This window comes from Typopeltis vanoorti, chromosome 12 (assembly GCF_054136105.1).
Source record: "Typopeltis vanoorti isolate ZY-2024b chromosome 12, IOZ_Tvanoo_1.0, whole genome shotgun sequence".
Taxonomy (NCBI): domain Eukaryota; kingdom Metazoa; phylum Arthropoda; class Arachnida; order Uropygi; family Thelyphonidae; genus Typopeltis; species Typopeltis vanoorti.
The window spans coordinates 38,349,799-38,366,409 of NC_143560.1; the positions used below are offsets into that span (position 1 = coordinate 38,349,799).

Consider the following 16,611-nt stretch of genomic DNA (forward strand, 5'->3'; position numbering starts at 1 on the left):
GGATTATGAAGGAAAGTGGCTTTAAACCTGATATCAAAATTGGAGATGTTAATCTCATCTTTTTACTTTATCTCGATGATGATATATTATTAACTATACTATACCTGTACAATGATTCCATAACTAAATTGAACAACTGCTCCAAAAAGTCTGTCTTCGTGTGGCCTAATGCAGAGGCTGCACAAAGATAGACTTATTGTCTGAGTATAGTCGCCGACTGGAGAAACTTTTTCCTAAGCGTTTCTCTGACTGGTTCCTGAATTAGTTGATCTCTGGCTTAGGCAAGCCGGTTTTTTCTCCCGGAAACTTGCGTTTTTCATCCCGTAAATTCAAGAAAATCGACTGTAGAACCCACATTATTTCAGACAGTAACATATCCTGTTAGGGTTAGGTACGAAGAGATGGCAGCACTTGTTTGCTGGTCTCTTCATCAGTGGCTGTCTATAATTAGTGATAGACATGGGTCAGCTATCTCTGATTGGCTACCAGTGGATATTGAACTGCCCACTCAGTCTCCAAAAGTTAGATAGGATTTAAAGGCTTCACCTACTCCCTATACAGGAATAAAAGGCATTAGCTTATTATTATTATTTGCTGCAATAAATTGACTATGAAAATCAGCAATAAAAAAAAACAAAGACAATGAAAATAGGCATAAACATCGAAAACATCACCTGCATCCTGAATGGAGAACTTATGGAACAAGTAAAACATTCCTTGTGTAGAATTTATGGAGGAAAAAAAAAAAAAAGTGTTAGAGCCAATTACTTTACTTATAATTAAGAAATAACACTCGACATTTTGGCTTCTATATCAAGGTTATTATCAGGAAAACATACTTATGAACAAGATACAAGCTACACGACACTACACAAACTTAAGCTAAATCTATTGTTCTAAAAACATAAGAGGAAGAATTTATCATAAAATATTACCAGAATCACTTATATTTGTAAAAGTTTCATAGCCATTGTCAGCACATTTATAGGATGACGACAAAAAAAAAAAAAAGTTAATAATTTATTAACTAAATTATTTTATTGTGGTTTATCTTGGATATGTATTAATGTAGATGGTGCTATTCTCCAGCCAATAGTGCCCATAATATTACTCGCTTTTAATTGAATTTTTGTTCTCATTGTGTTTTCCTGTAATTACATTAACATTGGCTATGAAACTTGCCAAAAATTTTACAAATAATATTTAAATTAAATGTAAGCAATTCTAGTAATAATATTTTATGATGAATGTAAGCTAAATCTTACTGCTTTTTTAATCATTTATTGCTAGCCTGACTTTTGGTGAAAAATAAGTATAATAATTACAGATGCTTTTAAAAAAAATTACAGCAGAACTACATGACATGCATCTTTATAGTCCTGTTGTCTTAGGTTGGGATTCTGCCATCATGTTCTGGATCCTACATGAGTAGCAGATTGATCTTCCAGACACTTGGAATTGCTAATCCATCATTCTTGTTGGGATTAGGATAATGAATCAGCATTGCACGAACTTCATTTCAAATTTTCTTTCAAACCAGGTTTTGGTGCAGTGTAGGGAATTGGTTCCTCTCCAGTTAATTCTGTGACATGTTTGGAGTGCATGGTCTGACATCCTGTTTTACCATAGTTGAGGAATTTAATGTAGCATTTGTGTTCCTGTTTTCTTGTTGGAATGAAAACCCCTGGTTGGATAAAGTAAGGAAAGAGATCTTTGGATGACCTGAGTATACTTTTTAATTTTGCAGGAGGTTTGAAGGTTGCCTTGATATTGTATTTCTGTAGTGTTCTATCATTTTTTTTTTTTGATTTTACCCTAATGCAGTGGTTCTCAAAGGGTGCACCCTGTGGTATTCCAGAGAAATATGTGTCCAGATATAAAAATAAATATAGTTACTCTATTATACCTTTTCATTACGGATATACCACTCTTTTTGTCAACACAGCATTATTATGTTAATTAACAGCAGTTTTTTCTTGCAAAGAGAACAAGAATATGGTTTATTCTTGTTGTGTATATTTCTTATTTTAAAAGTGTTGGAAGTGGATGTTATGTGCATATTAATTTGTAGGCTATTCCCCCTCCTATCTTTAAAATAAATAAATAAATAAAAAATACACAGCATTTCATAAACAAAATTAAATACGTCACACTGAACAATGAAGATTTATTAGTCAACTTTGACATAACTGCTTTTTTCATTAATGTCTCAATCAATGACAAGATTCCTCTCATACAGAAAAAATTTTTGCCAATATCATGGTCTTCTTTGCCCATGTACTTCACTCTGGGTATTTCATGTAGCAAAATAATTTCTACCTGCAAAAAGAAGATATGGCCATGGGCACACCACTCCCCCATTGCTAATTTTTACATGGAAGACTTTGAGCAATGATCTCTAGATTCAGCATGCCTAAAGCTCAAAGTGTGACTTAGATATGTTGGCTATATATTTGCCATCTCCAGCCCTGTAGCTGTCAAATATTAAATACATCCCACCTAAACAAATGCAAACATATCCAATTTATCATCAACATTGAAAACAATAACTCTTCCTTTTCTAAACACACTTGTCACTCACTTTCCTCAGGTTGACTGTCCTTCACGGTCTACTTGCAAACCTTCACATACAGGCCAATACATGCACAAGAATTAGTGGTCATCAGCACTCTCAAACATAGTCCTAACAATTTGCTCTGCAGGCACTGAAAAAGAAATATGAAATCATTAGCCAAACCTGTATTAAAAAAAAAAAAAAAAGGCTACAACAAAAAATAGTTGTCAAGATCCTCAGCATAATGCCACGAAAGGTAAAAAAGATTACAAAAAATGCCAAAATGGCATACCATACATTAGGAGAATATCAGAAAAAAAATAGAACACTACATAAATATAACATTAAGGCAACTTTCAAACCTCCTGCAAAATTAAAAATTATACTCGGCTCATCGAAAGATCCCCCTTCCTTATCTTGCCCACCTGGAGGTTTACAAAATCCAGTAAAATCCTGCAACTTCTCTACATAGGGGAAACAGGGTGCACAATCCAACAAGAAAACACACATACAAATGCCACATTAAATTCCTTCACTATGGTAAAGCAGACTTCTCAGACCATGTACTCCAAACACACACAGAATTAACTGGAAATGCATAGTCTCCGACACTGCACTAAAACTTATTTTGAAAGAAAATTCAAGCATGTGAGATGCTGATTCATCATCCTAATCTCAACAAGAATGATGGAATCCTAGAATCTGGAAGATCCATCTATAACCCATGTAGGATCCAGAACATGATGGAACCCCAACCTAAGACAACAGGACTGTAAAAATGCCTTTGATGTAGTTCTGCTATAATTTTTTTTAATCATCTGTATGTTATTATACTCATGTATATAATAAAGTATTTCTTAATTTTATTTTTATTTATTTATCAATTTTTAATTTTTATTATTTATATTTTTTGTTATTTATTCATTTATTTACATTTTTTTTTCCCACCAGAGGAGAGGCTATCATAAACGATTAACAAAGCCGTTAGATTTAGCTTACTTTTGTGTCATGTGTATCTTGTGTCTTGTTCATATGTATATTTTCCTGATGATGACTTTGATATATAGAGGCAAAAACACAGCATCATTTTCTTAATTATAAGCGAAGTAATTGCTCTAACGCGTGTGAGTTTCTAAATTTTACACAATGAATGCTGACTGCAGTAAAGCAAAGTAAAACATTCCAACTATTTTAGGCACAATTTTAGTGATGGCAAATTAAATATGGAAATAGACAACAGAGTTTGCAGTTCTAGTCATGGTAGGAAGTCAACCATATACATTTACAGGGTGATCTGAAAAGTTCTCGGGCTCGACCATAGATGGCAACACTATCGGCAAGATTTTTTTTTCAAGTTGGTACATCTGTCATAATCATCCATGTGAAATTGCAAGTCATTCTATCAAGTAGTTTGTTTTATACAGCTGTCTGAAGCAAAAGTGTTGTCTGTATGCCTTGAAATGGATAAAATTGAGTATCGTGTGGTTATAAAATTCTTTGTAAAAGAAGGTTTAACGACGAAAGAAATTCATTCGAAGTTCATAAAAGTTTGAGCATTTTTCTCCTTTGTTTTACAATTAAGAAATGGGCTGCTGAGTTTAAACGTGGTCGTACCAGCCATGAAGATAATCCACGTGAAGGATGTCCAAAAAGTGTAACAACTCCAGAAATCATTGATCAACGCACGATATGGTATTGGATGACCGACAAGTCAAAGTGCGTGAAATTGCTGAGATATAGGCATTTCAAAAGAACGTGTAGGATATATTTTGCATGAAGAATTGCAAATGAAATAGCTTTGCACAAGATGGGTGCTGTGCTTGCTCACAGCAGATCAAAAATGCACTTGCATCAAAATCTCTGAACAGTGCTTGGAGCGTTTTAACAGGAATAAAACTGATTTTGTGCATCGATTTATTACTATGGATGAGACTTGGATTCATCATTACATACCAGAATCCAAACAGCAGTCAGCAAAGCTGTTTGTTTTAAACAAAGAAGACAAAATCGGTTCCATCAGCAAGAAAGGTCATAACATCGGTGTTTTGGGATGCTAAAGGCATTTTGTTTATTAATTATCTTGAAAAGGGTAAAACAATAACCAGGGAATATTATTCCGATCTTTTAACCAGACTAGACGAAAAAATTCGTGAGAAAAGACCCGGTTTGCAGAAAAAAAAATCATTTTTCATCAGGACAATGCACCTGCTCACAAAGGTGTTTTGGCAATGGGAAAATTAAGGGAGCTGCACTATGAATTGTTGGAACATCCACCTTATTCCCCAGATTTGGCTCCCACTGACTTCTATCTCTTCCCAAAACTAAAACTCTTCCTCGCTGGTCAGTGTTTTTCTTCAAATCAAGAGGTAATTGCAGCTGTAGAGGGATATTTTGCAGATCTTACTGAGAGCCACTACAGGGACGGGATAATGGTTCTGGAGCATTGCTGGAATAAATGTATTAGTTTTAAGGGAGATTATGTTGAAAAATAAAAATATTTTTGAAATTATAAATTCGTTTTTTCATTGTTAGGTCAAGAACTTTTCAGACTACCCTCGTATAAGGAATAAAAGAGAAATTAGTCAATCAGTGTACTAGCAATATACAAGATGATGTTAACTAATTTTACCTTCCAGATCAGAGAGTTTGGTTAGAAATAAAATACTTAATTAAAGACTGTAGAACTCTCACAGATATGAGAGTTCTAAGAAAGATTAGGGGAATGAATAGATAGCATTAATGCAGGATCGTATTGAAAATGAGAATATTATGAAGAAACTTGACATTATTAGCTTTAGGAATGTGTGAGCATAGCTTTCCTTAGGTGATATGGTCACTTAAACATAATAGGAGAGAAAAGGTTAGCAAAACAATTGCGATATTGTATCAAATATTTTTCCGGGATGGTAGGATAAAAAAACCAGATGAAGACCAGGATCCTTGGAAGACCAAAAAAAATGGCATTATTGGAGTCCTGACAGATTAATTTGGAGGAAAATTGCCACCAGGAAGTTAGTACCACATGAAATGTGGTACTAACTTCCTGGTGACAGTTAATAAAAAATAGTTATTAACTATTAATTAATTAGTTAATTGCTAATAATTAATTAATAAATTGGTGACAATTGATTAATAAAGAAATAGCATGCTTACATTATTACTATCATAATATCCTGTACATCATCAAATTCTTGCCATGTATCCTCAGGATTATTTGTCAGGCATTTGGTTATGATGATGCTCAAGAATGGTATATATAGAAAGGCAAATATAAGTAATTCCATCAACCTTCATAACCATGCGGAAACAACATAATTGTAAAAAAAAAAAAAAAAAAAAAAAAAAAAAAAAGTTAATTAAACAAAGGTCAGTTATTAAAAACTTATAATGATTAAAGTAGCAGTCAATTCTTGAGAATTCCAGATAATATATTGCAGGAAATAAGTGTTCTTACCTTTTTTTGAGTAAGGTTTTTGTCTATGTATAATTTTTATTTTATTCAACATACTTTGATATTGTATTTATAGAAAGATGATGGAGAAACGGGTATTATCTTAGAAACTCCAGGAGATCCTCTTTGTCCTGTTAGAACATTCAGATTTTATTTGTCCCGTTTAAATCCTGCCTGTGAGGCATTGTTTCAGCGTCCTAAGGAACATGTTTCCAATCGAGATCTCTGTTGGTAAGCATTATAAATTATATTTATCTCTGAATATGTTAAATAATATGACGTTTACTTAATTTTTATGCTATTCATGAAGTTCTTTTGTGTGTATATTGCTATGACTATGAAGATTTGGTCAAATATCACTTGATTATCAGTTTATATATTTTGGTCAAATCAAAAAGTATTGAGACCGAATCCATTAATAATCATACATGCTTACAGGAATGGGGATTAATTCATTTTGCCCCTTTCGTATGTATGTTTTTGTGGTAGACTGCATGGGATTTCTTGCATTTTTTGACTAATGCAATCGAATAGAGAACAGAGAAAGTTAAAATTTTCTCATTAGATCTTGTTTGTGCTAGTTATTTCTTTTCAAGGTTGATTCATTGGGTTCGAGGTTATATTGTGCTTGTGTAAAATTAGTGATTTTTATCAGTTTTATTGTGTTTTTTCATTAGAAAATGAGTGTATTAGTGTAGATTTTCATGCTTTTAGAGTATTTAATGTCTTTATTACATTTTTGTTGTGATATTGTTGACATGGTGCCAATGCGACAAACAATGGCTGCAAAGACCACTTTGTCTGATTTTATTCAGACTCAATGTCACACCATCCGGATACAAAAAGGCAAGTTGAAGGAAATCATTGTCTTGGTTGGTGCAAATGATTTGAGAGGCAAGAAGTATTCTATGAGAGAGGATGTAAAAGAGTTGTTAGCTACAAAAACTGAAGAGCAAGAAAGTAAAGATTGTAAGTCTCCTACCATGCTATGATGAGGCGAACTAAGGGAGGGCATTGTAGCCAATGAATCTATATGTAGATTGTGCAGAAGGAATGATGTAGGATTTATTAATTTGTACTCTGTGTTTGATGGAAAGAAGGATTTGTACAATGCTGATGGACTGCATCTAAATGGTTTTGGTGTTAGGTGTCTGGAGAGTGCTTTGTTCACTAAGCATGCTGAAGTGCAAATTCAGGAAAAACTTGAGCAGTTAGGGTGGAAGCAAGTGAGTGTGTGAAGACACCCATGATGCAAGTGAGTGTCAAAATGACCAAGTACAGAATCTAATCTCTCTCAAAAAAAATATCAAATAAGGTAGTGAATTGAGGAAGTAAAGGTAGGTGGGGGGGGCTGCTAAAAGGATGCTGCAGTTTCTATATACTAATGCCAGAAATATCAGGAACAAGAGGGAGGAGTTTTGGGCATTGATTAGTGCAACTTCGCCCAAAGTTATAAGCATTAGTCAGACTTGGCTAACAGCAGATGTAGTTACAGGGATAGAATGTGAAGCATTTAGTATTTTCAGAGAAGATAGAATGGGGGGAAGGGTACTGCTGATGATAGTAGATAAATTGCAGCCAAAAAGAATAGGAGATAGGCAGGAGGGTTCTGTTCATTTGAAGCAGTCTGGTGTAAGATGGGAAAGGGCTGTCTCTTTATGTTCAACAAAGGGGTTTACCATCCACATATTTTGCCTCCGGGGATCCTCATGTTCGGGATAATGCTTTTCAACTACAACATCATCAAGTGGGTTGCAATAATATCTGAAACTAAATTCTGTGAATAGAAATCATCAGCGTCCTTAATATAATCTGAGTATGACTGAAACATTTTATTATTTCTTTCTGCAATCCTATTAAGCTAGAATTTGAGTTTCCTTTTGAATGATTCGATCTTGTTCCAATCATCAAATATTGCTGTATCTCAACCTTGAAGTTTAAAATTCAACTCGTTTATGTAAGAAAATATGTCGCTGAGATATGCTAGCCTGGCTACCCATTTCTTAACCTGGAAATAATGGGACAGGTCACTTTTCTTATCAATTAGAAACAGCTCAACTTCCTTTCGGAGTTCATATAACCTCTCGAGAACTTTACCACGGTACAGCCAATGAACTTCCGAATGGAAAAGAAGATTTTGATGATCAGAGCCCATTTCATTGCACAATGCTTTTAACAGTCTTGTATTATTTGCTTGGATCAGAGCCATGGCATGTACAATTGCAAGGGCTGGATGTCGATAGAGCATGGGAAGTGGTCAAGGAGCATTTACAGGAGGTTATGGCTGATTGTATACCTAGGGTCTGAATAGTAAAACAAGTAGGAGTTAAATGGATGAATAACACCATTAAGCTTGAGCTGCAAAAAAAGAAACAACTGTGGAAGGAATTTAAAGAAAGAGGTGACCTGCAGGCACATGAATGGTATAATGTGCAGGCCAGAAGGGTAACGAGTGTGGTAAAAAAAAGCAAAAGCGGATTATGAAAGGAAACTAGCTATGCAAGCTAAAGAGAATACCAAACAGTTCTTGCAATATGCTGCAAGCAAAAAAAAAAACTGTACACTGCAAAATGATTTTAAGGAATGACGATGGTAAGGAGGTCACTGAATCAGTCGATACAGAGCTAGTAACTCGCTCAGTAACTCCACTGAGCGAGCACTTTGCAAAAGTATATCATCCAGGTGGTGACATTGAAAAAATGAAGGAACTATTAGTTTATACGGGAATTGTGATGAATGAAGTGGAGGTGAGTAGTCTATTACAGAACCTTAATGTGAATACATCTGTGGGATTGGATGGTATACTGGCACGGATCTTGCGTGAAGCAGCTAAAGACTTATCAGTGCCCTTGACCATGTTGTTTAATCTGAGTCTTGGGTCTGGTTTAGTCCCGAAGGTATGGAAAGAGGGGAAAATAGTTCCACTGCATAGAGGAGGATCCAAGACTACGGTTGCAAATTACCGACTGATCAGCATATCAGGAGTTGTTGTCAAGGTCTTGGAGAACATAATCGAAGGAAAAATACAGGAATGGATTGATGAAAATGAGATACTGTATAGGGGACAGCATGGCTTTGTGAAGGGTAGATCATGCCTCAGTAACTTGCTCAAGTTTTATGACACAATGACGGCTGAACTGGATAAGGGTAATGGGTTTACAGTGATACTGCTGGACCTGGCTAAGGCCTTTGACAGGATACCACATGAAATTCTAATCCATAAACTACAACATATGGGAATGGATATAGGGTTGGTGAGATGGATAGGTGGGTGGTTGATGGATAGATATCAAAGAGTAGTTTATTCAGGAGTAGAGTCCAAAAGACGGCCTGTGACTAGTGGTGTGCTGCAGGGTTCTGTTCTTGGACCACTGCTGTTGAATTTGTTCATTAACGATATAGGGAAGAATCTAAGAGGAACAGTTCATTCGTTCGCTGATGATGCAAAGTTGGGTAGGGCACAATAGTGAATCCAGAAGATGTCAAAATCTTGCAGGACGACTTGGATATATTGGAGTTCTGGGCTAAGGAGAATGGATGTCAATTTATTGTGACAAAATGTAAGGTTATGCATTTTGGGGTGAAAAGATTAGCAGCAGTATACCACATTGGTGGAACTGTACTCCAGGAGATTGATGAGGACAGGTACTTGGGAGTGTTGGTGGATAGGGAGATGAAGTTTAGGGGGCACATTGCAAAAGTAGGTAAATCAGCTCATCAACTCACTTGGTTGTTGAAAAATACCTTGACGAGCAGAGACAAGCAAGTTATTGTACCTCTGTACCGAGCCTTGATAAGACCTCATCTCGACTACTGTGCCCAGATTTGGTCACCTAGGTTCCTTCTTGATGGGGAGGAGGTGGAGAGGATCCAGAGGCGAGTGACTTAGATGATAGCAGGTCTATGGAATGAACCATATGAGAACAGGTTGGAGATTTGTGGGTTGCAGAAATTAGTTGATAGGTGGAAAAGGGGAGATATGATCGAGACATTCAAATTACTAAAGGGTTTCTATAGGATTAATTCAGAGGATATTTTTGAGATCAGGACTGGTGGTGTGGGAGAACTAGGGGACACCTATGGAAGCTGGACAAGAGTGTGGTTAGTAAGGATTTAGAGCTGAGTTCTTTACTTTTAGAGTGGTAAATGAGTGGAATAAGCTACCAGAGTCTGTTGTGGTTGCTATGAAGGTGAGTGAGTTCAAGGCAAGGTATGGTAGATACTGTGAGAATGTCGAATAGTTATGTGGACATGATGTTTAGGGCCTCCCTGGAGTCGCTCGTAGTAATAATAGTAATTTAAAGCACTGTTTTTTATATAATTAATAATTCTAACAGATTGAGACAGGACTTCATTAAGCTCTAGCGCCATTTTTTTGCACCCTAGGTTTTGCCTATGAAAGTAGCAATATGTTGACAATAAGTTATTGCCTGCCATATCCTTAATTTTAGTGACTAAACCTGAGTTTCAGGCAGTGCTCTCAGTACAAACTCCAATGCAATTTTTCCATTTGAGGCTCTTCAATGAAACCATTTAAAACTTTAAAATTTCACTGCTAGTAGTGTGCGTAGGTAATTCAGAAACATTTAAAATGTCTTTCTTCATGTCACTTTCCTCATGATCAATATATCGTACATACATAAGTAAAATGCTGTTATTCTGAATATCTGTAGATTCATCCAGTTGTAGTGTAAATAATTTTGATTTTTTAATTTTTTCAATGAGTTGTGTTTCTGTGTCTTCTGCCATATCAGATATCTGCCTTTGAACTGTATCATTTGACAATGGAATGGCTTTCATTTTACTTGCCACAGACTGGCCTAATATGTTATTACAAGCAGCAATCAGAGAAGGCTTAATGGGTTCACTTGCCAATTAAATACTTTTTTTTTTTTTTTTACATTTAGCTATTTGTAATGATATTAAATAGGATGTCATCAGAAGTAAAGTGTCAATGGTTGAACCTTGGGAAATAATTTTCTTTTCTATTTTAAGTGCATCTCTTTTAGTCATAAAGAACTCAATGGATTTGTTGACTAGATCAGAATGTTTTGTATTGAGATGTCGGGTAAGCTGCGATGGCTTCATAGCTTCATTTTCCAGAGCAGTAGCAAAATGACACATCAGGTCGTTGTATGAAATCAAATTTTAAATAGCTGTCCATGTACTTATGAGTGAATACAGAATTTTTCTGTGTGCTGGTAGTTTTCCTCTCCTTTTGTACATCCTGGAGATCACTCTCTAGGCTTGAGGTGGATGAATCACTATTTGTTGCATCACAAACACCTTCAATACAAGATTTCTTACACCAAAATTAAACAAAGTCCCTTGTCTCTTATTCATATTAAAATTTAAATCTGTAGGCTTATTACTTTTAAAAAATCACGACAATCAGGTTTTGAAACAAGCACTTACATAGTGTAATGTGAACTTGCGAAGAAACAGTATTCAGTATTACTAGATTTGAGAACGGGATTGAGACTGCCTTGATCTTCAGTTTAAGTGGAAAAATTTTCTTTATACTTCCTTGCTCGTTGGTTAGTGACATTTGCAACACAGATGTTATTTCATTCAGTTTTGAGAACAGAAGATACACCGCCCATCGTTGTAATCGGCTTGCAGGCAATTTTTGTGACCGGTCATAAACAGCGGTATTCCCTTTCCTGATTGTTGAAACATTTCGATGTCTGAAAATTAACGATACATGAATTCTTCCATGTTTAAAAATGCACGGCTTGGTCACTGACATTTGCTATACAGATGTTATTTAGGCATTCTGGATCTGAGCTTTTCAACACATTCATGAATATTATTCTCCTCAGAATATTTTCACTATAAAATATTTATTTATGAAAAATGTTTAAAAAAACTAAAATGACAAATTCCAGGAAAACTTCTCGCAGCCCAGTATAATTGATGCCAGGGCCTGGTGGTTGAGAAACACTAATCTAGAAGAAGCAGTATTAAATTGTATACTTAGGGTAAGGATGGTTAATCACATTGGAGTTAGATGGATGAGTAATATTATTAAGCACGAGCTGCAGAAGAATAAAATGCTGTGGAGGATATATAAAGAGAAAGGTGACCAGCAAACTCATGAACAGTACTAAGTTCAGGCAAGAAAGATGACCAGCAATGCAAGGAAGGCAAAAGGAAATCCCCAAGAGTTCTTTCGTTATGTGGCAAGTAAGGGGAAAAATGACTATGGAAGATTAACTTAATGAATGATGGTAATGAGGTGACAGAAGTAGATAAAATAATTTAGTTACTGAGTGACCACTTTGCCAGGGATATATCATCTAAGTGAGGTTACTGCTGTGATATATGTGATAGAGACTGATGTGGAAACAGAGGTGGATGAATTGGAGGTTTTTAGGATACTGCAGAACCTCAATGTAAATACAGCTGTGGGATTAGATGGGATATCAACTAGGGTTTTGCGAGAATGTTCAAAGGAATTGACAATGCCTTTGACTAGGCTCTTTAATTTAAGTCTCAGCTCTGGTAGAGTTCCAAGGGAGCAGAAAGAGGGCAAAATAATTCACTTGCATAAGGGAGGTTCTAAGACTGCAGTAGAAATTATAGACTAATCAGTATCTCAGGTATGGTGGTGGAAGCACTAGAAAAATTGATCAAAAGAGAATTCAAGAATGAGTAGATAAAAATATGATACTGTATGAGGTCAACATGGCTTTGTGAAGGTTTGGTCATGCTTAAATAACTTGCTAACTTTTTATAATAGAGTAACAGCTAATTTGGGTAAAGAAAATGGCTACACTATGATTTCGTTAGATTTTGCAATGACATGTGACATAATACCACATGGAACTCTGTTATGCAGATTAGAACAAATGGAGATGGATGTGACATTGGTATTCTGGATCAGAGGGTGGCTGCTTGACAGATATCAAAAAGTGGTATATGGAGAGGTAGAATCGAGCAAAAACAGTTGACTAATGGTGTGCTGCAAAGCTTCAGTGCTGGGACCTTTTTGCTTTGAGAGTTGTGAATGAGTGGAATGGTTTGCCAGAATCCATTGTGAGTGCTTTGTCTGTTAATGAGTTCAAGGAGAGGTACGATAGTGTGGATAGATTGGTTCTTCCATGATGAGTATTCGGACTCTATGGAAATGACTGTATAATAATAATATTCTTACATTGAGCAGGAGGAAAAAAAAAGTACTCACGACATGATTCTGTGTGTGTGTGTGTGTGAGTGAGAGAGAGAGAGAGAGACTTAATATCATGTTAGTGGGATGCTGTGTGTATCCAAAAATTGCATAAATTGAACTGATAGTGCAAGAGCTTTGCTGGCAAAGTTTCTAGAAGACTACTTTGGTAGATTTATCATTGCTGCTGTGCTGTGATGTAATGTGCTGTTTACAGACATTTCCAACACATTTGATAGGGTCTGGTATAATGAGCTGCTCGGCAAATTGCCATCTTATGAACTGCTTTCCACCTGTTGTAATTGGGTCACCAATTTTCTATCAGATTGTTTAGTATGTGTAATGTTGAATGATGTTTGCTCTTCAGATTTCTCTACTAAGTAAGATATTCTTCAGGGCTCTGTTTTATCTTCCATTTTGCTGATGATAGCACTCTCTCTTATTACATCCCATACAAACAAACCTTGTAGTGCTCTAACATCCCAAGCTTCAAGATCCTCTCTAACTAGTGCCCTAAACATTGATCTTCATAATCCTTTAGTTGGATGTTAATAAACTAGTCATTTTCATTGCTGCTAAAATATATTATTATTATTATGTAACTCCTCTAGGCAGTCCAAAGACTCATTGAGAGTGGGAACCTACTCTACAAGTCTTCACTGCAACTACATCAACACCATCTACTGTCTACCACCACCACTAGTATTTCCACAGACAATCACAAACATCTATACCCATGGCAGGATTTGAACCTACAGCCTTTTGGCTGGAGAGCAGATACGCTAACCACTCAGCCAACCAGGCCGGCAATTTATTTTGTCTTTTATAATTTTAAAATTATAATTTTGTCTTTTTTTCCCCATCGAAAAAAAAAAAACTTAGTGCAGCAGTTGTTGGCACTATCCCTGTGGGTGCATTTGCACCTTCTTAACTATTTGCATGCGCCTGCTGCCAATTATTAAATAAGGAAAAAATTAAATTAAAACTTGAAAATATAATTCTTCTCCTAGTAGTAATATTTATAGAAATCATAAAAAATGTTAACATTCATGTTATATTACAATGGTTTTGTAATTCCTCTGTCTTTGAGTGTGAGTGTTACCAGTGCCAATTTTGCGCATATGTTTTATGTATTTAGCCTACTGGCAACCGTGCTGCGCATGAAGGACATGTCACCACTTCACTGGTGTTGTCAGCACACTTTGACCATACGTTGTTTTCTCGTGTTTACAAATTTTCCCCCAAAATGACTAATCCAAATAAAAAACAATGAACTCATAAATTCAACAACGATTGGGAAGAAGACTGTTGTGTTATCCAGAGTCAAGAGAATTGTTTTTGCTTATTGTGCAATGGTTTTAATTTAGCTGTATAATAAATGGTTACATGTGTATTTATTCTACTTTCATAGTTAATTAATTTGTTAATTGTTATCATTTGATATAATAAGCGAAGATAAATTTTCATAGAAAAAAATATTGGCCCGCCACTCTCTTCCCAATCTCGAATGACCTTAACCAGGTCGAGAACCCTGCCTTAGTGCTTTCCTTTGATAACATCAATTCAGCAGTCTCTTTTCTTGGATTGACACTTAACCCTATCCTTTGCTGGTATACAAACACATTACTTCTTAGCATTTTCTTTTTTACTTGTGACATTACTTTTTCTAAATTAAAGATGCCAAGAAATTATATTCTTGGTTCCATCCATTATCCAAGTGTAAGCAAGCATAGTTTGCACATGAAGTAACTTCATGACTTGACAACTCGTATATGGAGGCTAATGACTTCACATCGATTGCATTAGTATCCCATAATGCAATGCACATATCCTTACAGACATGCATAATGCTATGCATTATGGGAAGGACCACTACCAACCTTTATTGAGATGAAAAAAAAAAAAAGTAAAGAAGTGTTCATCATAGGCCTAGAGTAGTTAGTATAGGGGGTGCAAGAGTGCCTGATAGTATTAGAAGAAATAAAAGACAGATAGAATGAGAGATAGAGAAAAGGCCTCAGCTCTTATATCATCATATAGCCAAAGGCTATCAGTTTTCCTTTTTCACCTATCTCATATAGACGAACAACCAAAAGACCAGTTGAAACTAAAGTACAAAGATGGCTGAAACCCAGATGGTTAGTCTTATCTCTGAGTTAACTGCTTTAAGTTGGCCTTCTCTGGCTGGGATTGCTCTCCAGTCATTCCTGCAATTGACTACACGACCACATTGAATTAAGAGGATGGAACTATTTAAAAAACCTCTCATAGCAAGAATAGACAGAATTTTACCTCTCCCTGTTGAATATTGTATAATGTGGATGGTCTACACCATCTCGTCGAAAATTTGCTATTGGTGGTTTTCAAATCCATGTTTCTTTCTAACCATCCATAAATGGTATTTTAATTCATTAATTATAAAAATCAAAATTCTCTTCCCGTTGCTGACAGGTGGTGGGTACTGCAAAAAAAGAACCTGTTCTGTTGTAAGTAATGGAATGCCCAACACATCAATCTGTTCCAAATATGCAGGGCAAGAGGATAGCAGTAGAATGAATGTTCTACTATTTTCAATCAGTAACAGATATTGCAGATTGTATCTCTGATGTTAAAGTACCTCCATTTGATGGTATTGACTGGAAGGCAGCCATATGCAATTCTCCAAGCAAGATCCCTCCTGTTAGGGTATCCTTGGAACTTCAGTAAGTTATGAAACAAAGTGTTGTTGTCAGTATCCAACTGTTGAAGTTTGCAGCAAAATAGGTTAAAGATTTCTTTATACCAAATTTTACTTTTTTTTTAATGGAAAGAATGTCGATTTTGACATTCTGAGTTAAGCACAGAGTGTTGTAGTATTCAGGGACAATTGCACTTTTTGGACCTTTATAACCATTTACTCCAGACAGGGGAAGATGAAAACCCAGGAAGTACAGGATAAGGTCTGTTACATGTGTGATTGGTGATGATGGATGAATGTCGGTTGATATTCATCCATCATTGACAACGATGAGCGTTCTGGATGATTGTCGACAAGTGTAACACTGGTAAACATCGCAAAAGTGTGTGAGACTATTCTTGCAGATTGTAGGACTAGACAAGTTCAGACAATGCATCTGCCCATATATTATTAGTTGTTTCCTGGTTTCCAAAAACACAACAGTCACTCCCCATCCTCCTTTTCACCTGACCTCCTTGGTCAGGTGAAAAGGAGGATGAGGAGTGACCCCTTGCAACTTTTTCTTGTTCTCCAAAATGAAATTCCAGTTTAAAGGATGTTGTTTTGACTTGATTGAGGAGATTTAGACAGAATCACAGGAGGTGCTCAATGCAGTCACACTCGAGGACTTCCAGGGATGCATGGAATTATGGAAAAACTGTTGGGATCACTGTATACATGCCCAAGGACTTCTTTGAAGGAGATAGTAGAAACTAGGACTC

At 35.9% G+C, this 16,611-nt stretch overlaps 1 protein-coding gene across 1 annotated transcript in view; it reads left to right on the forward strand.

The window, feature by feature from the left end:
• LOC150100711 (uncharacterized) overlaps positions 1-16,611 on the forward strand; it is a gene marked incomplete at its 3' end in the record, with an annotated part of 75,587 nt that overhangs the window by 30,287 nt on the left and 28,689 nt on the right. Inside the window, exon 2 of the mRNA XM_090401864.1 lies at positions 6,082-6,236. Within this exon, the coding sequence (XP_090257990.1) occupies positions 6,082-6,236 (155 nt within the window). The remainder of the gene's footprint in view (positions 1-6,081; positions 6,237-16,611) is intronic.